The sequence below is a fragment of the Eulemur rufifrons genome, chromosome 1 (assembly GCF_041146395.1).
Source record: "Eulemur rufifrons isolate Redbay chromosome 1, OSU_ERuf_1, whole genome shotgun sequence".
Taxonomy (NCBI): domain Eukaryota; kingdom Metazoa; phylum Chordata; class Mammalia; order Primates; family Lemuridae; genus Eulemur; species Eulemur rufifrons.
Window position 1 is genome coordinate 77,739,625 of NC_090983.1, and position 22,876 is coordinate 77,762,500.

Genomic DNA, 22,876 nt, shown 5'->3' on the forward strand with positions numbered 1-22,876 from the left:
GAGAAACTTTGGCTCAAGGACTTAAGCCAATATCGTAACTGGAAAAATGAGCCTAAGTGTTAGGTCCAAAAGGCAAAATAAGCCATACGTAGACAAACAAGGACCAACCACAGCATCCAGGAGGACTGGAAGTGGGTCACAAAGCAGTGTGCAGAGTGGGTGGGCACAAGCAGTTCTGGAGGACGTCTGTGGAAGGGGAAAAGATGCTGGATGTCACATGAACATGGTGTTGGCTGTGAGGATGGACCTGGCAGATTCAAAGGCCCACAAAGAATCAGACACTGGAATTCTGAGGAAAGTCATTGACTCTCCCCAGGCCACAATTTTCTCATCTAATAAAATGGAACCAGTTGTAACCCCTTCAAATCTGTTATTGAAATTAAATGATATGTAAAGAAATTTAGTGTTGTGCCAAGCCCAGGGAAGCAGCTTTTTTCCCTTAGCTATTATTACTTTATAGTTGTGATTGCCATGGAGATGATGATAATTTTTGAGAGTAAGGTCTTTATATTTAAGTACCTGAAAGAACTCCGCAAGGAAAAAAATCACCCCTAGAATGGTGCAAAATTAGAACTGAGTACAGTTTGAAGTTTATAGTTTTGACCTTTTAACAGAATGAGAAGTATTAAAGAAGACCTCAAAGCAAGCACAAAGTGATTTCCAGGTCACTAGACAATTGGTAGGTACAAACCATTTCTGGTCCCATGCCCAGGAGGAAAAAAGGTACAGGCCACTCCTGATCCCCTATGCTGATGTCCAAATGACCCTTTGGATAGTTCCGACCTTCAAGGATCATGGAATGGACCATTTGAGAAAAGGAATAAATTAAGGGACGCCTTAAGAACTACAGATACAAGTGTTTTGGGAAGTCTTGAAAACAGGAACAACAAAAAAGCCATCAGTGTTAGGATTAGATACCACAACAGTTTTTCCCCCTAGCATTTGCATTGATTTTTTAGTTTTACATCAAAAAGAAAATCTGGCCTTGTGGATGCTTAAGACACTAAGGAATTTCATTTTTCCACTTAATAAACTGATTTTCTCCCCTACTATAGGTACTTGAAATTAGTGCAAACCCCAGGATAGCTACAATTCCAAAAGGGAATGCTCAGTTCATTATGAATGGTCTTAAAGCAAATAGTGCTCTGACAGCCAAATTCCTGGTCTTCAAATTTGTAAGTTTGCCCTTTTTTCCACAAGTCTTACTCAAGACCGCTTCTGAGCTTTTGCAAATTTAACCCTTAGACTCACAGACAATAAGTTACTAAAGAACACAGGAAACTTCAAGTTCATACATTTGGACTAAACTCCTTTTCAAAAGAAGTCTAATATTTATAACCAAATTATGAGCATATTGAATACAATAAATTAACTGCTGGACTAACAGAAAGGAAATACTGTATTTATTTTCACTTCTGTGGCTACGCATCCTTTGAATAGTTCTAAACAATCATAAACCAGCCATAAATCCTATGATGCTTTCCATTTTCTTTCTTCACTTAATGACATAGCACTCATTTTTCAATTTAAAAAATGAATGATCCTAAAAGGTAAATAGCTGTTTTTAATAATCAAAATTAATTTATACGGTCTTTAGTTGATCTGTATGTTCCATGTTATTTGTTCAGCCTTTCATTATAATAATAAAGCTACAATATAGTGAAGTTTCATATATTACTTCATTTAATTCTCAATAAAATCCTAAGGAATAGGCATTATTCATGTACCCACATTGTAGATAAGGAAATAAGCTTAGAGTAGATTGCCTGTAATCACACAGGTAGTAGTCTGCAAGGCTAGTATTCAAAATAGATACTTTGAACCTCAACTGGCACAGGAGTATAAAATATCAGGGATATACTTGCTTAATCATTTTTAAATAATTTAAATCAGCCCACACATTAAGTAAAAGATAAAAAATGATCTTAAATACCAGGCCTGAATTGTCAATTGCCTCAATTTTCCTCTTTTAGACTTATATAAATAATTACAACTAAAAATTTCAATGACCAAATTCCAGTAAAAAAATATAGTGCATAATTAATGCACATCTCTGGATTTGGGGAGGAGAGTGACTTAATTTTACATAGGGTATTGTTTTTCCTAATTAACCGCAGTTCTGCTACACGTTTGTATGTGATTGTTACATAAATGCTTTACAAATTAAGAAGTTTTATGGATATCTAGAAAGACTATTACAGCTCAATAAATAAACTTTTACAAGTACAGAAGAGAAATTTTACATTAAACTGTTACTTTGTTTCTTCCTGACAGAATGATTTTTTTAAAAAAACACATTTAAAATCAAGTATTAGATATGCAAATATGTGTTCAGATCAGAGGTACCAAAATTATTCAAATGATTAATTATTCATCATAAAATGTCAATTAATAATTATGAAGCAGAAAAAGCATCTTTCTAATGCATCTTTATTTTTCTTGGCCTAAAAAGGGCTTAATATACATGTTCAATTGACTTCTAACAAGTTTTAAAAATTCAACAGAGTAAACAAACTGTAAACAAGTGCAAACTCTGCATTTTAATGAGAACAACAAATATGCTCAAAGAGAGGGAAAGAGTAAAATAATAATAATAATAAGGAAAATAAAAACAGCCACATTCATGATATATGTAGGCTCATGCTCACTCGCCTGCTAGGTAAAGGACAGCAACCTAGCCAGGAAAACAAACCAACTACTCAAGTTGTGAATTTGCTTAGCAATGTACAAAATACATGACATGATGTTTCTCTCTGAATTGATCAATCTTTGTTGGAAATCAGGGGGAGTGCTTTGAAAAATTTTTTACACTTTCCAAACAGTCATTAAAAGAAAAAGCACAGTTTAAGTTTCTTAAAATTACCTATTGTAATTTCTAAAGTCTGTTAACCACTACTAAAATATCAGTATAAATAAAATTTTTCACATTACCTTAATTCTAAAGAATTTCCCTATGCCAAGTATTATTCATTTTTTCCAGGAAGATCATATCTTTTTAAAAAAAAATTATCAGTCTGAGCTGATGTGATAATACAGAAGAACAAACCATTATGATCACTGAACTATTGATTTACTTTATTATTATTATTATTATTTTACTTTTCACTGACACCTGGTGAACTTGCAGTCTCTGAGACCCGGAGAGTTATTTTAGTCAGGGTGTCCCTGCCCTCCTGCTGGTAGATTAATTACATATTAAACGTCGTGTTTTCAAAACGAAATGATAAATCTGGACACATAAAGGAGGCACAAAAAGAATCACAGCGAGGGAGAAGAGGAGATGTTAAGAAAGAAAACAAGAAATTGCAAAAGGGAGACATCAAATAGAAAAAAGGAGAATGTAGGAAATGCAACTGGGAAAGAATTTCAAGAAAATAAGGATAAAGGGCAGGGAGGGCTGAAAGGAGGGCAAGAGGGAGGAAGGGGGAAGGAGGGAGATTTTTGGTTTTCAATTCCCTGGCGAGGCTGCTGGCGTCCGCGCCCTGAACGCCCAGCCTTCCAAGTTGAGGCGAAAGCCACCTCCTCGGGCCTGCGTCGCATCCAACTTACTCCAAGTTTTCTGGTGACTCCTACAGGGCCCCTTTCCGTCCCCCCCTTAGTGAGATTGACAGTCGCGTGGAGGAGGCTTTTCCAGGCACAGCCTTTCTCATGGTAATCAGCCCCCAACATCAACTCCCGGCCGCGGCTGCTCCCGCTCGGAGCGCGGCTCGCGGACCCCGGGGACCGGAAACAGGGCGGCGGGCGGGGAGCGGGCGAGCGAGCCAGGTCAGCTGACCCGGCGGCGGGGCGGGGGTCGCGGGGTTCCCGGGCGGGGACAGGTCTGGGGGAGAGCGAGCGGCGGGAGGGGGCCGACACCCCCACCCACGTGCTCCTCCGCCTGTGCGGCGGGGCCTCTGCTTGAGATCAAATGGAGGGACCGAAGCGGGGTGGGGGGGACCGAGCGCGCGGAATATTGGGGACAACAAGCAGACCTGTTTTGCATCAATAAATTAAGATGCTCATTTGGGTCCTGAAGTTTGCTGCTTCCTGTCAGTGGAGACGTTGGCAAAAGCCCTGCAGCCGAGATTCAGCCTTTACTTCAAAAAAATAAAATAAAATAAAATAAACCCCTCAGCTGGCCGCCCTGCTGGGGCCAGGTGACGTGCGAGATTCCACAGCCTGCGGGCCTCGCAGCAGGGATGTTAGGGACGGTCTGAGGTTCTCAGGTCCTGTTTTGGTTTTGTTTGAAAGGGCTTCTCAGAGAGATGCTCCTGATTTTTTTTTTTTTTTTAATAGACTTTCCCCTCCTATCCTAGGCTCAACTCCGAAAGGATTGGATTGCGAGTTTGCACGTGAGAAAACCGTTTGGCTTGGCTTAGACCCCTGCCGCCCCCCACCCCCTCCACACACACCCAATCCAGGGGTCCCCTTTATCACCCTTTGCTTGCAACTCTAAAAGAAGTTGCCCACCTCCTGCGTAAAGACACAGGGTCGAAATAATTCCTCTAGATGAAAGATCAATTCCATTTCAAAACGAGAATAGGTTCCTTTTTTTATTTTCTCCACATGGTACAAAATAAACAATTTACTAAAAAAAAAAAAATCATTAGCTGTGGCCAAATTCGAATTCCTTCTACAGCCTGTGTGTTCAAGGGCAGAAACATTGTATCTCTTAGGGCATCTGGGCCGGCAAGCGGAGCTGGGGGCGGGGGAAGGGGGAGCGGCTGTGAAAGTTTAGGAAATTGACAGACTGAGAGGTGAATGGGGGGACAGGCACCAGAACCTGGCTGGAGGGAATTGGAAAACAAAAGTGCATCCTTCTCACCCTGCCTGGGTGGAGGGAATCCTGAAGGAGGCGGTTTGTTTTACCCAAGGAAACCCTAAAGAATTATTTTTGCCTCTTCAATGTCGACTGCAATATTATTTTACATTTGCGTGTAATTGTTGTTTTAAACCCCTTCGTCTCCGCTAATCTCGAAGTGGATTATTAATGGGGAAGACAGACAGGGAAGGAGCGATTCATTTGCAGGACTTAATTTGCTGTGCGAGTAGCCGAAAGCCAGCAGCCCCCAGTCCTCTCTCCACTTTTCCTTGCCTCCTGCGTTCCTGCATCCCGCGGATCCCACGGTCCCCATTGTCCCCGACCTGGCCCTCACATTGAGGGAGTGTTCCGAACAGATTTATATTCCGGCTTCCTTCGATTCCACCGCTTCTGCGGTGGTGGGAACTCTCTCGGCCGAATGCCTGGGGAGGGGCGTGCCAGGCAGGGGCGGGGGACAACTAGCCGCGCGCTCAACCCTCGCGGAGACCCTTCCTATACCACCGTACAAACATCCACCTTGACGGAACCTTGAAGATAGCGCTTTTTTTTTTTTTTTTTTTTCCCCAAATCAAATACTTGCAGGTCGGAACTCCCAGTGCTAAATGTTGGGGACTGTCTCCTGTCACTTGAACGATTACGGAGCCCAGGGTAATCAGATGATTAGGTGTTTTTAATGGAAATACTTGAGTTTTTTTTTTTTTTTTTAAGTCAGATCCTAAGTAACCTGACATTCAATATACATAATAAAGACAAGTGTTCTGTTAGCTATTGGTTTGGCTCCTTTGACCTGAGGTTATGCCTGTGAGTGTGTGTCTGGGCTGTAAGCCTCCAATGGCTACCTGGGGTCCTGGAGAGGGGTCTTGCCTGGAATCACTCCATGCCTTGGGCTTCTTCTTCCTTGGGAACGGGAGTAGGACGGCTGAAAAGCAAACTTCTAGAGAAAGCTGGACTCAAATTTTTAAATTTAAAAAAAAGAAAAAAGAGGAAGGAGGAAGACAAAAAAGGACGTGAACAGTGGTGCTAAATCTCAGAGGAAGAACTTGATAAGTCATACATATATTTAGAATAGATATATAATAGTGAAAGAAATATAAAATCAAGAATGTGTCTAAGTCCTATTGGAAATCTTTGATTTTCTTTATCAATAAGTGCTAGACTGAAGATCCTGAATGCTTCTCTTCTATAGCTACTTTATGATGGAAATGGGAGGGAGAGATCAATTTATCCAGTTATTTCCATTGTAATAAATACTTAAATTAGGAAAGAGATGAGTCTGTAACCAACTGTGAAAATCTACTTTCTTGCATCCCAGAACAAGATCTAGCTGTGGTCATGCTGGGTGGCTATTAACCACCCCCCCCAAAAAAAAATAAACATACTAAATACAAAGACATGTACCTCTGGGAGTGTAGATGTGGCAACCCATGTGGTGGCTTTTCTCTCCTTTGAGTGCATATGCCAGTGAGTCTTGCATTCAAAGTCTTGCTTTAGGCACACATTCAAAAGCACAGTTCAAAGCAGTTTATCTTAATATAAGTAAAAGTCTAGTGTTGGATCAGGGTATTATTTGTTTCAGATTTCATCAGCCTGGAAACAGGGGGTTGTAACATATCTAACAATATTAAAGCAGAAAAATTGGTGTGAGGCAGCTCTTTGGTCCTCTTCACACCTCCACCTTTACCTTTCCAAGGAAGCCCAAAGGCTGTGGGACTGGAAGTTTATTTGTGCTCTGAGGTTCTCAAGCACTTTCACTCAAAAAAAGAAAAAGAAAAAGAAAAAGAAAGCCTCACAGTTCTTTAAGAAATCGAGCCTGGAACCATCTGAGGCTAAGAGATTTCTTCCTTTTCCGATAAATGCCTGTGCTCAGCATCCTCAAATTTGGCTGTCTTTATTTACTTCTATATTAGTTCCAATTATGTGTAGTGTAAACCAGCTTTTTGATTAACAAAACAGCAGAGCATTGGTTAAGAACACTTAAACTTCAAAAAAATTCCCCTGGGAAGTGGGCTCTGAATTGGTTAATAATGTGCAGTACTTGCTAAATTGCTGACTTCCAGATGTGGAAAATATCTTTCTTGTTTAGGACCTATGTAACCTGATTGGATTACGACAGAAGCGTCACGTTGGAAGCTTTTGAGTGATTATTTAATTAACCATACAGTAGAAAGCTGTATTCTCCAGGAAATCCCTTCCATATTTGCATAACCAATCCCTTCAGAGCAAAGGTGGAGTCTTTTCTTTTTAATTTTACTTTAATTGCAATATCAAAAAATATATACTCCAAAACTTAGACCCCATGCCGTTTAATATCATGCTCTTCCTTCCCTGCTAAGTTTCTCTATGGCCTTTCTCCTTTTTCTTCCTGCCTCCCTATACACACTCCCTCACTTTGTAGTGAGGTCTTTCTTAGATGTAGAGAGATTCAGAGATCGGTCAAGCGAGCGTTCTATGTTAATTTACTTAGAGATCCTTTATTAAAATGCCAAACTACTTTTTAATATTGGGATTCAATCCAGAAATTCATCACACACACACCCTAACACACATGCCCTAAGATGCAGCTCACATGCAGCAGCATTTTTTTTTTTTCTTCTGGCTCTGGCATCTAAAAAGAAAAAAAAAATTAAGAGAAAGGGCAAAGAATTTAGTTCAGAAGCCGTGCTGGGACATCCACACAACTTGATGTGCATCTCAGATCTGGTCATTAGAGATATCTGTATAAGAAGAGACAATCTGGATGGAGGACCTAGGATCTTCCCCTTTAACTTTCGCCCCTTGGAGTTCTCCAGTTCTGTGAATGGTGTGCACCGTTTTCCGCCCTGTACTCTGTAGGATTTAGTGATGAGGATAATGATGCCAAAGGCTTGACGGCGGGGGGGGGGGGGGGGGCGTGGAGAAAGAAGGGAGGGAGGGAGCCGCCGAAAGGGAGGGAGAGAGAGGAAGGGAGGGAGGTGGAATTTCATTTCTTCCACTAAAGCGTTTGCGGAGACTTCAAGGTATAATCTATCCCAGATCCTTTCCCAGAGAGAAACTTGGCGATCACGTTTTCACATGATGCTCACGCTCAGGGCGCTTCAATTATCCCTCCCCACAAAGATAGGTGGCGCGTGTTTCAGGGTCTCTCCTCTCTCTCCTACAGAAAAGAAAAAGAAAAAAATGTCATTAGAAGAGGCGTAACACGTCAGTCCGTCCCCAGGTTTGTGTTTCCTGGAGTGGCCGAAAGAGATCAGTTCTAACCTGCTCCGCAGGAATAACGGTCCTGCCTCCCGACACTCTTGGCGAGGTTTTTGTACAGTTTGCTCCGGGAGCTGTTTCTTCGCTTCCACCTTTTTCTCCCCCACACTTCGCGGCTTCTTCATGCTTTTTCTTCTCACCATTTCTGGCCAAAACTACAAACAAGACTTCGCAGGTAGGTTTTTTTCTTCCCTTTTCTCTCTTTTTATCCCTTTTTGATGTGCTCGTCCCCCATCCTCCTTTTCTAATTTTCTCATTTTGAGTGGGGATGTGAGTCTGAAGTGAGAAGGGGTGTCCGTGGGCAGGAATTTCAGGTGGGTTTAGCTCCTTTATGGCAAGCTTTTCCCAAGAGTAGCTTCTTCGCTTTCTCTCGCAGTCTCGCTCTATCTCCTTCCTTTTCTCTCCTTTTTTTCTGCTCCAAATAATTTGCACTGTACCTGTCCATTCAGGTAACCAAAGGTGCTTCTTGCTACCCAGCCTAGGAAAAGTTTTATTGAGAACTATATAGCTGGAATAAAAACTCATCAAGGGGAGAGCTACTGCTCTATTTTCGCATCTACTTTCTATTCATTATATTCAACAATTAGAACTTGGCAAATACCTGTTAATAATTACAAAACTTAGTGAACATAGAACTACCAAATTCGGGGGCAAGTCTTTCTCTTAGACATGGCAGTCCATCCTCTCCCACCGGAGAAGGCTGTTTTCTAAGCAGAAAGTTGCTTGTTTTTGTCTGCTTAGCGAGTTTCATTTCTTTATTTCATTCTTTGTGTGTGTATGTGTGTGAAGTAACACCTCACTTCTGTGATTATAAATAAAGAAGTGAAAGTCCTCATGGAACTTGAGTCGTTTACCAAGTGGAGGGGGGGGGTCACTACAGCTGGGAGGAAAACTGCTGTCAGGATATCAGGGTTTTAAATTAGGAAAACTTTTGAAATTGTATTTTAAATGGCTAAGTAATATAGACATGGACTTAATAGGAGACACATACACAGACATATCCCATTCCATACTTTGGCACTGAAAAGTCGAGAGAGAGAGAGAGAGAGAGAGAGATAGATAGATAGATATCAGGAGTTCCCAGGAAAAGTGATGAGCCCGGCTAACATGAATGTGTTTATCTCCCACCTACTTATATATTTTACATGCTCACCCTGTAATGATGAGGGCAAGATTACTAACTCCAGAGTTAGGAATAACAGGCAAAGATAAAGTTTACAGCACAAATGCCCTGTCTCTCCCTCACACACACACATGCTCATAAAACTAGCAACTTACTTTATTAAACATGTATTTATATGCAATCGTGTGTAAGTCTCAGCATGAATACAGACAGGCCAGCTGTTTCATCCCAGACATTTGTGTGACCATTTATTTATTTCAGGATTTTCCCCAGCAATTTCAGATCAATAGGACAGGCAAGAAATGATAAAAAGTGTCAAACAAATTAAAAGTCTCCTACTATGTATGCCTAGGTAAATTTAAGGTGCTTTCTAAAACATCCACTTCCCCTTCTCTCCCCCCACCCCCACTTCACCCCTCTGAGCAAATGTGTGGAAACTGATACTCACTTTCCAGGTTTTCTGCAAAGCTTCTAGCACAGGAGACAATAGGTGCGGGGCGTGGGGACTGAGTGTGCTTGGCAGAGAAAGGGTTAATGGCCCTTGTGTTACAGTTTGCATCTGTTACATCTTTTATAGCCCCCTGTTTAAACTAATCCTCGAGGCACAGCATCTTCCCAACCTCCACCGAGTTTCGGGATTCTCCTCCTCTCCTGCCTGCCTCCGAGGTTCCCCTACTCAAGTTTTGACAGTTTCAGCTGAAAAAATGCAGCGCCTCTCTCGATTTTTAGGTACAAAAGTTTCGAAGCCAGAAAGGATAGGATCATTTAGTAGAGCTTAAAAGTATTGCCGTAGTGGTTAGACTTTCTCTTTCCTTTCTTGAGGGGGTAAAAAAAAAGAAAAAAAAATTCTACTGTAACTATTTAAGGGAGCCAGTGTGGGGGAGCATGTGTGTGAGTGAGGTGGGGGGAAATACTTAAGTAAATATTGTCAAAGTGGTGGGGGTGGGGGGGAAGGGACAGTGGCCAAAGAGGCTTATAATTATATTTCTTATTGCGGCGTAAAACGGGAAATCTTAATTTGGGGGCGGGGGGTGGGGGGAGGAAGAGACAGTGCCTCGATAAACTCCTAAAGGGGAGGGGAGGGGGCACGGGCGAGTGGGCTTCCTATAATTACTATTATCAATTTGCCCGAGTGTGCTTCATCCAGGGGCTGTTTCGCGTTGTTTGTTTGTTTGTTTCCTCGGGGAAATGGGGGGGGGGAGTGTGAGAAAAGATGAGAGCGAAAGAAAGCCTCGCCTCACCCCAAGTTCCCGAGCCGGGCTGAGGACTTTTCGGAGGAAAGGGTCCGCCTAGCCCTGAGTCAAGCAGTCTTACTGTACCGCCGTGTGCATTCCCTCATACGGTCAGGAGTTATGACTCATTTGAAGATGTAATTCTTGTCTCTGATCCCCTCGCGGGTGCAACACACCAAACAGTAACAAACACAAAGCGCCTCGGGGCCAAGGCTGGGGTGGGGGGCGGGGAGGGGGCCGCCGAAGTTTCGCTTTGGCGTTGGGGGGCGCGGATGGGTGCTCGCCGGGGCCCTGGCCCGGCTCCCTTGGGCGGCCCGCGCGCGTTTCAATGGGCGCGGGCGATGCCCACATTGTCGCTGTGTTTGGTTGCTAGATCGAGCCTGCGTGCTGCCGAAGCAGGGCGCCGAGTCCATGCGAACTGCCATCTGATCCGCTCTTATCAATGAAGCAGCCGATCATGGCGGATGGCCCCCGGTGCAAGAGGCGCAAACAAGCCAATCCCAGGAGGAAAAACGGTAAGAAGCGGCCCGAACCAAACTTTTCCGGGCCACTCCGCGGCTCGAGACCCGGGGAGAAGGAGGGGAAAGGGAAAAGGAACCGAGGCGGCGGCGGTGGCGGCGCCGGGGCTCGCGGGCGAGCCTCCCTCCGCGGCCGGCGCCTGAGCCCGGCGCGCGCGGCGGCCGGACCGGGGGGAGTTGGGGAAGTGCCGGGCAAAGTGAGCGTCGGGCGCCCGGGGGCTCCGAGCGCGGGGGTCCGGCGGGGGCCCCGCGCCCCCAGCCCCGCCGCCTCCTCGCGCCCCCACCTCCGCCCTCCCTCCGCCTCCCGCTCCGCTCGCGCCCGGCCCGCCGGGTCTCCGGCCGGGCTTCGGGAGCGTCCGGCGAGGGCAGGGCGGGGGCCCGGGCGCCAGGTCCTGCAGGATCCCGGGGCGGGGGCGGGGGTGGCAGAGGGACTGCGAGGGCGGGAGAGGGACCCGGGGCTGTGGCTCAGCAAGGCTTAAAGTTTCTTGCCGGAGTCTCCCGGCCGCCTCTCCGTGCGCCAAGTAACGGTCCGCGGGCAGCGGGGCCCGGCCCAGCGCTCCCGGACCCGGAGGTGGGAGGGACTCGGCCGGCCCTGCGCGGGGTCCGGCGGGGTCGGTGCGGGCGCGGGGACGAATGACTCCTCTCCAGCAGGCTCTGGCCCCCACGCTGGGGACTGGAGGAGTCGCAGGGCGCAGCGAGACTTTTCCGGGCAGTTTCTACATGGTCAGGAGAAGCCCGAGCCCGTTATCCAGGCTGAGTCAGGAAGGAGGAAGGAGATGGGGGTGCGAGGGGGACACACAGACCAGAGGTGGAAGATTACAGGGGAGGGTGACAGTTTAGTAGGTCCATCTTGGAGAGAGGCAGAGAAGGGACGAGGGGAAAGAGAGTGAGAAACAGAGAGGAAGAGAGCGAGAGAGAGAGACCCCCTAGGTATTACCCCAAACAAAATCGTGGGAATAAAAGAGAAAAGTGATTGGCAAGAGCGCGGAGGGCGCCTGGGGGAGGGGAGAGGGCTGGGGACGAGCGAGGGTGCCTGGGGGAGCTGACGGAGGATAACTGAGTTTAAAAAGAAAAAAACCAACCCCCCAAACAAACAAGCGAACAAGCTCCAGCTCAGACTCGGAAAGGAAACTTCTCGCTCCCCTCGCTCTCAGCCCGATCACCCGGCGCGGGGCCGCGTAGACGCTCCCGAGCCAGGCGCGGAGACGCAGCGCCGGCCCGGCCTCCCGGCCTCCCGCAACCCCAGCCCGCGCCTCGCTGGGACCGCGGGGCCCACTTGGAGCAACTTTCCTCTAGAGAAGACAATTGTGCGCGCCCCCGGCCTGCACCAGAGCTGCGCAGCGCGGGGAGGGGGCGGCTGGGGGCGCAGTGTGGGGTGCTGGAAGGCGAAAAACACAAAGACGAGAGAATTTTGATTAGAGACGAATGATGCTTCTCTCTCTCTCTCTCTCTCTCTCTCTCTCCTGTGTGTGTGTGTGTGTGTGTGTGTGTCTTTTGCTTGTTGTGGTGGAGGTGTCGAGCCATATGGGGGAGTGATAGAGAAATTTTAGTCAGAAACTGTTCCTTACGTTATCCTGCCTTTCCCCTTTGTGCTGTCTTTGATCTATTTGCTTGGCTTAGTATTACAGAAAAACAAGTACAATAATATATTCCGAGCTGCTTCCCCAAGATTCAGTTCAGGCTGCCTCTTTTTAAGTCTCTCTCTCTCTCTCTCTCTCTCTGCCCCCTCTCTTTTCTCCCTCCTCCCCCCCACATACTCTCCCTCTCTTAATTTAATTTTTTTCACCCTGGTGTCTGGCATTATTTAAGGTGGTCCTTACACAGGAGACCTCCCCTTCCCCATCTCTGGGTAATTTAGTAGTCACTAAAATTACACCTAATGTCCCTCTCTCCTATCCTGTGTTTCCTCTGTTCCTTTTATTAAATGTTGGTTATTGATTTTCTCAAATCAATGTCTGTTGTGGGGCTTTTTTCCCCCTCTTACAAGTATCTAAAGCACATTGCTGATCAACTGGATAACAAAAGCTTTGTGTCAAGGAGGGTTTTTTTTTTTTTTTTCTTATGTTAAACAGTCATTTTTGAGAGGAAAAAAGAATGAGATTTATAACAAGGCTCCCAGAAGTGTTCTTTTGCAGGGAAGACTATTTAGAGTGTTTGTTTCTTCTTGCCTTCCTTCCTCCTTCCACCCCCTTCGGGATTTTGCCACCAATGACCAGCCTGGCCCCAGCAGTGAGGTCAGGCCAGAGCCCAGGTCTAGGGAAATAGAGGGATCCCAGCTTCCTGGGAACCCCTAGAGGGGGGCTGGCAGAGAGGGAGGCCCCTGAGGGGCTTCGCAGCTGGAGTGGAGTGCCAGGGAGGTGCGCAGTCGTGGCCACTGCAACCATTTCCCCTCCACCCAGCCACTAACTTGGGAGAAGCCTGCACACTCCGAAGTGGAAAGTTGAATTGCACATTTTAAGCGTTTAGCCCAAACCCAGCACACTTAACATCAAGCCTGTCTATTGCTTACAGCTTCTCTAACTTTGACTATTGCCTGTCTCTTTTTCCAAATAATCTGTGAGAAAACATGCTGTATATTGGTTACTTGTCAGTGTTTTTCATTGGGTTTAATCGGACTGAGCAATGTCCTGGTTTTGAGAAGCAGGTAGAAGCCCCCCCCCCCTTTTCCATTTTCTTTCTCATCAAACACATATCCAATGCCTTTCCCTTTGGGAATTGCTAGGATTTATCTGAACTGAGTGGATTTTTCTTCTTTCCTGGATTCATGGAAAAGATGTCACTTTTGAGCTTGTGTCTTTGCTGATAACACTAAATATGATGATGCTTATCAAAATCATATAGAAATTCCTGGAAAGGAATAATGGCAATAATAATCATAGAAGTAGAAGCTGCAAGGGGAAAAAAAAAGAGATGGTCATCCAGGAACGTAGAATGGCACTTTATATAATTTTAATGAAGTCAACAGTGTATATATAGACTAAGGCGACAAGGAGATAAAACGTATAAAGCAGTGTGTGTATTTGAAAGGCTGGTCAAGAAAGTGGCTTAGAAGACAATGCTGTATACAATTATTAAAAAGCAAAGAAGGAGGCAGTTCGAGGAAAATAAATGTACAAAGAGAGAAACGAGAATCTCAAATCTAACCTTTCAGATTCTCAGGCTAGCAAGATGCCTGGCAAAGGCAGTGCCAGGGCCAAGTTAACACATAGCAGGCAGGCAGTCTCCTTTCCCCCACATGGAAGGGATGAAATCTCTTCCCAGAAAATGAGATATGCAGGAGGAAAGGGGTAGTGGGGTGAGGGGGAAGGAGGCAAAAAGCGAGTTGAGTTGCCCGCAGACAAGAATGTGTGTCGGTTTCAAGAAAGTTCAGTCAGATGATCCTCAGTCGCCTGACTCACTTTGTAACACTTTCACTGAAGCTGGAGAGGAGGGGGAAAACCCAGCCCCCCCGTTTCATTCCCCTGATTATACTCCACTATCTCTACACAGCCTTGGAGTCAGAAATTAGCACTCGGAGCTCGAGATGCCCTGCTGCTGCCTGCCACCGGCACGGCCCGTTTGTAACTTGCAAAGTTTGTTGCTTTTGCCCCTGATTCGGGCAGCAGTTCCCGGGATGCTCCTGCCTCCCTCCTGCCTCCCACGGAGCCGGGGAGAGGGGCCTGCCTCCCCAGCCCGCCGCCTCCCAGCATCGGCCTCCGAACCACCGCACAGGCACATGCACGTTGTCACAAAAATCAAATCCGGAAACTGCTTGTTTCAGAGAAGGGAATGAAGTTGTCTTTCAAAGGAAAACTGAATTAGGAGGAGTGGGGGGAAGGAAATGGAAGAAGGAAAGAAAAGTTAAATTTCATTTTTCTGCAAAGTTTCCGCTAAAGGGTTGGGGACTGTGTCAGGGAGTGGGGGAGCTTTCTACAAATGCCTCTGGTCTCTGGTTTTCAGTGGAAAAGAAAAGGGATCAAGTTGAATGGTCTCAGGGCTTTGGATCCGAGAGTAGAAACAATCAGATGAGCAGAAATGATCACCCCTGTTTAAAATAAGTCCTCACTCCTCCTTACCACTTCCTTAAAGGGAGTGGAGGTGCTGGTAGTGGTGCTCAGAGGCTATGAGGGTCGGAGAATTTGCTCCCGACAGTGATGCTTACATGAAAAGGAAAGGATGTGCAATCAACCCCTTCTTCAGGAGATGACTTCTATCTCTGCTCCCTGAGAGATGAAGTTGGGATGGGGCCACCGAGAGTCAGAGCCCTTCAATATGCACTGAGGCAGGGAAGTTTCCTTCCGATTACAGTAGTCAGTTCAGACTTGGTTATCTTTGCAGGGGTGGAAATCTTTGGCAAGTAGCTTTCTTTGTAAAGTTGATGGGCTTATAGGGAACCTATTTTGCTGACTCTCAAAGCAGTCAGGCAGCTTGTGTGGCAGGTACCAGTCCTGAGGGTGCTCCAGAGATATCCATCTCCATCCTTTTCTCTCAGTGGAGATCTTCTGCAAGTTTTGTCAAGCTGCACACACACAAGGTTTGGAGCTATGTATCTAGACCGATCTATTTGTTTTATTTCGGTTTGGAAAAACTAAGTCAATTGGGGTAAAAACACGCTTTTCTTCTTAGCACAGCCAGTAGCCTGGTGGCGTCCATAGCATCATGGTCCACCAGGGCTAACGGTGGGCTAAGGATTTTAAACTTCACATTGTTTATCTGTTGCCAAATAAAAATTAATTCAGGTCTTTAAACATTTGTTTTCTGATATGGATAAAAACCAAGATTAAAGTTCCCTGCTAAACTGCTATGTCATAGGTTTCAGATGCTTCCTCCTTTCTTTCTTAATGTGCTTAAAGTAAAGAAAATTCCAGGAGGTTATTAAAGACCCTATTGCAATATTGAGAATATTTCCTGGGAAAAATGTGTGTCTACCCTGAAGGTAGGAAAGGAGGGCTTTGCTAGCTCTCTAGCAGCGCCGCGTTTATTCTAAGATGTGGGAGATTCTTTTCCTCACAACAGTTTTTGTCATCTGCATTCTTCCAAGGCTTTTAAGGTGCATTTTCTTCTGTGTGAAAGGGAATTCTTTGTCCTTTTCCTCTCCAGCCCCGTGGCTTCCCAAGGTAGACACTATTTTGTGCCTGTCACAGAGAGAGGGAGTGCAGGTTTGCAATGCTCACAGACAATTGATTGTCTGCCCTAATGTGTTTCATTTACATGTTTATAACGTCAATGGTGCTGGGGTGTCCACTGTACCATTCATTCCCGCATTCCCACAAGGGGGCAATTGTCTGAATGGCCAAGTCAGACACCTTTTTGATTGCTCTTTGGTTGTCTTTTTAGAGCAAAGAGAAAAAGGAGGAAAATCTGTGATGCAGAAACACTAGTTGAAAATATACAGAATTAAATGTCACCACAAAAGCAGATGTTAACATAAGCCCAAATATGCTTTTTAGCCAAGATGTGAAGGTTGAAAAAAATAATTCAGAGCAGAGAGAAGGATGATTTAAAACCAATAAATATAGCTCTATCCCCCCCCCCCTTTACTTCTTTTCTTTCTTTAGCAATCAGAAGATGAAATGTGATTTTCCTTTTCATTTTTAAGCCTTGAAACATCCAGGCACCTCCTCATTATTTGTATGTTTGCTGTGATTTGTGAATTTTGTATATATTTACATAGCTCTGTTTATGCCAACAGCATCAGCTTACCACTTGGAAAATCTATTGAATGACTATTTGGGCTGTGGGGAGTGTAAACTTTTAAAAAGTAAGATCCAAGTATTTCTTCATCAAGCAGTTTTTAAAAGGAAAACGATAATGATCAGTAGGCTCTATGGAAGCCTCTGCCTTAATAGCTCTGTGCCAAATACTTTTATCTTGGGTGACAGTCATGTCAGAGTGAAAGCTCTCGGGAAAAGTGTAACTAGTAGTTACAAAGTAAATAAAGGATTTCGTTTTAAGGTGTTCTGTGGTGTTTTTATGCTGTGTGTGTGCATGTGTGTGTTTTGTCTTGTGTTTCCTCTGAGGGAGGTATGAGGAAAAGCCATCTATGCGTGTGCCTTCTGGCTTTTCTCTTCTTTCTGTTCTCCCCTACATATTATGCATGTGTGTAGCCCACATGAATACACCTGTTTAAAAAAAAAAAAAGATTTTACAGTTCAGATGGTGCCTTTCTGGTTCATTTAGGTAATAGTCATTAGAAGTTAGCGTGATTTTGCGTGTGGTCCATGAAGAGAGAAAATTCTAACTCTTGTGTCATGTGGTGAGCGGTAAACAGGGAGGAAAAACTTTTATAATTTTGTAGTAAATTGGGGAGGAAAAAAAAATTGCCAGTCTGTGAAAAGATTTTTGCCTCTCCGGGAAGATACACACACAGTAGCTGCACCGTTAGCTGAACCCCTGACACGGCGGTCTTTTGAATGCCTTAGGTATGATTTCACTTTCGCTCACATCAATGCTGACCTGAATGCCTTTCATATCTGATCCGCTGTGTCTCTCCCAGTAAACATCCCCTGAGGGGAGAACAAAGAAAGGAGCTCTTCTTCTTCTTAATCACAATTCAGCCCTTTCACCGCCGGCAGGCTCCATTTGCATTCTGCCACAGAAAGCCAAGATGAAAAGAAAGAGAGAGAGAGAGAGAGAGAGAGGGAGAGAGAGACAGGCAGAGGGTAGTAGCTGAGTGAAATAACTTAGGTGTTTGTGGCTGTTTGTTGGGCTTCCCCTAGTTACCAGCCTTATATAGTTGCTGCTCAACCAGGCCCTGTCCCTCCTGACAGGCATATAGTGTTACAAGATGGCATGTCTGTACTATTCATGGCCACCCGCTCAACACTTGAGGTAAAAAGTGCCAGGGTGGGATCAAATTCTCCCCCAGAAGCCTGTTAGATTGGGGGTCAGGTGTGTGGACTTCCCGCCCTTGAGTGCTGCCTGGGATTTGGCGTTCATAAGTCTGGTTGGTGACCAGCCGCCCAGAGAGGTGAGGGCACTGCGGGTGGAGGGGCGGGGGCGCTGGAGCCCGGGCCCCTGGTCTGGTTTCTGTGATGGGTGCTCATACCCTGCCTGAACGCACTGACAAATCCTCAGGAAAACTGGAAAAGACTTTCCCATTTTTCCCCCTGACTTTTTATGATAATTCATATTTTCAAATGAAAGGGGAAAAAAGCCAAGAAAGAAACTCTCAAATGAGCCAAAAAGGAAAAAAAAAAAATTCTCTGAAAAGAATTTTAGGGGGAAAAGTTGTTCTATTTTAAAAAGCTTTGAGGGCTGTAAAGTGCCACGTTTTTCACACCTTCTCCATACTTTTTTTTCAGATTTTTTTAGTATGTTTAACATTTGTGAGATGACAGCCTTTTTGTATCTCAAACTGGATGCTTCAAGATTTGTAGGGAGGGGTTGGTGGTATTCACATTCTCTAGTGAGAGAAAGTTTGTGCCTAAAGGGCTCCTTCTTCCTGGGAACTGTTTAAACCCTTGCAGGTGGACCTGTCAGGTTTTACTGTGCTATTTGCCTCCATTTTCAACATGCAAAAGTAACATGCAGTTAATGGTATTGGAATGAGACCACAGCAAGAGCAGAAACCTCTCGTGACAACTTTTCAGCTACATTATCTTGCTCCTAAACTGTCTTGCCTTTTTTTCTTCCTTTCTGAAACCACTTTTAAGATACCAACAGTTTTTCTTCAACAATTAGATTAAGCATACAATGCACACACATGTGCACACATACAACTTTGGAGGTGCAGTCTCTTCAAACAACAGAGTGAATTATTTGAAATGGGGACTTTTCCAATAGCCATGGTGGCAGATTTCACTTATAAGAGCAGAACTAACGGAGATATTAGAAGTTGTACGCGAACATGTGACACAGATTCCTGAATTTTTTTTCCTTTTTCCCAGAAGATTTACAGAATTTACAAAAAGAGATTATCCCTACACCTTCCACCCCTCCTATCCACCCCCATGACCCAAGCAATGAAGGATTTAGGCAGATTTACTTCAGTAAACACCTTTGGACACTTGGGGGGAAAGTGGGAGTCTGTTTGCAAAAGGAGGCTTTTGTTAAGTGAGGTACTGGGATAATGCTTTACCAGGCAGCTGTGATATTAACCTACCCAGCTATGCGGGAACACTCTTTAACTCTTTGAGTGCCAGGCCTTTGGCGCTCAGCAGATAAAATCCTGGCTCTCTAAAGACATTCAGAATTCTAGCTCTAGCAGTTTATTATTCAGACAAGTCTTGTAGACATGAAAACTGTTCAAGCTTTTAAAACAATGTGGTTTAATTAGATGAGGTGGACTTACATTGCTCATAAGCCCTCCAAATGGTGGTTTATAATTGGCAAGGAAAAAAAAAAAGATAGAAAAAAGGAATCAAGGCAGCACATTAAAAATTCCAGGAAATATCTTTAGAAAAGCTATTTTCATTTCTAGCTTTTAAAATATTAGACTACGGTAGCTAGAGGGAAGGAAGCAGCTGGAGCCTCTCTCCTTCCTATAAAAGACACCAGAAGTTTGTCATGGAGAAAGGGGCTTCAACTTGAAAAGCTTTAAGAGGCCAATGCGGACAGTGACATTATCTCTGCCTTCGCATCTTGTCAAGGGGGAAGTATTGCCTATCTGTCCGAGCTTGGGAGATCATGTGCACCTCAGAGTCAGGGCCTCAGGCCGGCCGTTACCAACTTGAGACTTTCCAAAGCAAGCAGAAAGGCATTTATGAGGAAGGAGTTAATGGTTATTTTTTTTTTTGCTGGGCACAAGAATAACTTTACAGGTGTTGCATTGGGGCTTAAATAAGATTGCCTTATTTAGTTTCGAAAAAGAGTGTAGGTGTCAACATTCGAGCAGCCACAAATGTGTGAGAAAGTAAAGGGTATGAGACATGACAGAATTAAAGGTGTTTGCTATGTTGTTACACCGTGTGTCAGGCTGCAAGCTCCCTTTGTCACAGCCTCCTGGTGATTTGACAGCGCAGATCTACTTCCCTTCTAGGTGAGACAGCATTTTTAAACTGGAGTTATATATACGGTACGCCCTTCGCCTTGCACCCTGCCTCCCAGATCCGTGAATCCTATTTGAAAGCATCTTGCCCTGAGACACAATGAACAAACGCCCGTACACAAGGGGGCTGTGGGCTCGGGGGGCCGGGCAGCGCCAGCATCACAGTGGCTGGCATTGACTGTTGTTTGGCAAGAAGGTCCTCTGCCAAATCATCCAATAATTAAGTTTTATGTTATTTGTATGAACGACCAATATTCCTTTTTCAAATCAAAGGGAGGCTTAAAATTACTTTTTGAACACTTTCAGACCATGGTCAGGTCACAGTTTGGGGGCTGAATTAAAATGATCTCATTCATGATCTAATTGAGGTTGGCAAAACCTTAGCAGTAGCAGGAGTACATAAATATAAATCAAAGACCAAAATTTAGCAAATCATATCATTTGCTAGAAATCTGCTCATGAATTATTCTCCGATTGCCAACCCAGAAGTTAAACTTTGTCTCCCCTCAGCAACAGTAACTGCGCATATTTTTTCAGGCTTCTGACAGGAAAGTTAGAGGAGCTGAAAAGAGAAAGGAGAAGGAAGATGATCACTGTGTCATCAGATATTGTGCATTTGTGACCCAAGAAAGTTATGAGGCTGACAAAGCCATGTACATTTACAGTGGGCGCTGCAGTCTTGGTTAGAAATTAATATGGGCTTCTAAAAACCAGACTTCAGAAGAGCAAGCAACATAGACACATGCAGACTGTAGGGGAAGCACACGTTTTGAGAAGGGTCTGATTGAAGTTTGCTTTCATTTTTCAACGGAAGAATGTAAGCATCATGATTCGTGATTATTTACAAATTGAGTTCTATTACTGAGCTGAGTTCAGGGATTGAGATTTGAAGTAGTGGTTAGAATTAGAAGACAACACAGAACATATTCAAGGTACATATTCAGGGTACCTTGCCTTCTTTTTTTCTTCTTAACATTGCTATAAAATTAAGACTCCAGATTACTTTTCCTATAATCTATGGTGTTAAATGTCATGTTCTATTGTTACGTAATCCATTTTTACGTTGTTAATTTTTCTTGGTTGCTGTGTGTTATTTCAGCTTAAAGCCACTCACACTCTACTATAAACTAGAAGAAGTCAAATTCTGAACTTGAATATTTTGAAGCTAAAATTTTAAATCCCACTTAGATGAAGATATTCTTTGAATCAAACAATAAACACAGAACTGGTCAGTTGAGCCAACTTTATTTATCGCAAGAGCAAATATATGAAGGTGTATTTTGAAATCTCCAGGATAAAGTGGAAACACTTTTAAATAATCTCAGGTGAGAGAGGTAAATGACCACATTCTTTTGGGAATAAGTAATTGTCATTAATAATTTCCTAAAATATATTTACATAAAAAACTTTAATGGATTCCTCTTATTTAATAGTTACATTGCTCATAAGACAACATAGTGATTTTTGTTCTTTGTATACTATTTCATATTTCTTTTTAAAATTAACTCTAGAAAAGGTACTCTTGACAAAGTGATAACCACCCCCTCCCCAAAATAAGAAAAAGTAATCAATAATAGATGAACAGATTTAAATACCGTGCTATATAAAATGTGAGATTTTTCTTTCTCTTAAATGGCTGAGTAAATTTCAAAGAAGTCAGTGCCCAAGTGATCTATAAATATAGTATATGACTTTCACTGCTTCTTAGCTCAATTACGTTTACATTGTCTTGTATATCCAAGTAACTGTAATCAAAGAAACTGCAATTTTTGCAATTTGCGTATTCTTGGAAGTACCTAAGTTTCTATTTTAGACACCATGCACATCAATGGAAGTGTTTCACATCATGAGATTTCTCAGTTTTAAGAGGTGAGGTTTATATATAAAGAACTCAGTAAGCTGTGTTTTCATAATAAATAGACCCATTAAAAGGGAAATATCTCTAAGCAAAATGGTTGTCCTCTAAAGATTACCCATCACCTTTGCTCTGCTGATGGGAATTTGAAAACTAAATACAACCCATATGCACATTCCCACATGCACACAATCACAAATGCACCCTAGGATCCAAACTCTGGTTCTTTTCCTCTTTAAATTTCACTACAGTCATATAGCTTGTGAATGAATTATATTTAAGCACAAATAGTAGAGGTGAAGAATTAATGTAGATTCTTGTTTAGTAGGATTTATTGTAGGGGGGAAAAAGCATTCCCTATGCCACGTGACTCTTACAAAACTTGTACCTATTAATCTAAGCTTTAAGTGTATTATTTAGGATAAATTACTAGCTTTGTGCTTTTAAAGTGTTTCCCCCCGTTTATCTTCAATATTACCAACCTTAACACAGATTATCCTAAATTGATTGCAAATTATTATGGTTTTTAAAACAGCATTCTGGAGTCCTGAATAAAGATGGTATTTCAAAGCAGTGTTTACAATATTTAGAAGAAAAAAAGGGGAGGGGATTTTAAAACTATACTGAACACTTAGAAATGTGTGGAGTTTTATACTTGTGCAGATAAGTGTGAGGTAGCCTTGGCCTGTGAAACCAAGACCACAAATGATACGTGTCAGTAGGTTCTTTGATAGGGCTTCTGGCCACAGTGTTTTTGTGCTGTCAAACTGCTATGTTGAACAAACACCTCCTCTGGGACAGAGTGATAAATGCAGAGACAGGCTGGCTTCAACCAGTCTCAGCAACCTCCTCAACCACACCCCCGGCTCCCAGCCCACCTCCCACCTCCCACAATCCAGCCACCTCCCACCCTTTTTGCCCCTTTACCTGAAACTGACATTTATAGAGAAATGCCCAGGGTTTTTCAAGGTGTCAGTGGTGAGTAATTATTGATACTCCCCAAATCTTATGAATCAGTACTCTGAAACTGCAGGCAAAGTCCTTTTCCTGGCAGGCTTTATCTAGTCTTTTTAAATGGAACTGGACCGTGCTTCTAAACTTTTGCCAACTTGAACTTTTTCCACCTTTTCTTAATCATTTGAAAA

General features: G+C 43.8%; 1 protein-coding gene and 2 long non-coding RNA genes across 4 annotated transcripts in view; 1 reads left to right on the forward strand and 2 right to left on the reverse strand.

Annotated features, from left to right (window-relative positions):
• LOC138386509 (uncharacterized) overlaps window positions 1-6,255 on the reverse strand; it is a 53,030-nt gene extending 46,775 nt beyond the window's left edge. The window contains exon 1 of the long non-coding RNA XR_011233885.1: window positions 6,200-6,255. This is a non-coding gene — a long non-coding RNA (uncharacterized lncRNA). The remainder of the gene's footprint in view (window positions 1-6,199) is intronic.
• A 997-nt stretch (window positions 6,256-7,252) lies between these two features.
• On the reverse strand, window positions 7,253-8,533 carry LOC138386522 (uncharacterized). Its single transcript, XR_011233886.1, has 4 exons — window positions 8,473-8,533; window positions 8,039-8,190; window positions 7,864-7,934; window positions 7,253-7,406 (listed from the first exon to the last, which is right to left on the reverse strand). It is a non-coding gene; the product is annotated as an uncharacterized lncRNA (long non-coding RNA).
• ZEB2 (zinc finger E-box binding homeobox 2) overlaps window positions 7,897-22,876 on the forward strand; it is a 126,557-nt gene continuing 111,577 nt past the window's right edge. The window contains exons 1-2 of one of the 2 annotated variants that reach the window (XM_069472977.1): window positions 7,897-7,997; window positions 10,764-10,905. In XM_069472977.1, coding sequence (XP_069329078.1) covers window positions 10,833-10,905 — 73 coding nt within the window. In that variant the 5' untranslated portion in view covers window positions 7,897-7,997; window positions 10,764-10,832. Of the gene's footprint in view, window positions 7,998-8,154; window positions 8,211-10,763; window positions 10,906-22,876 lie in introns of those variants that run through there. The other variant, XM_069472969.1, reaches the window with a different exon arrangement.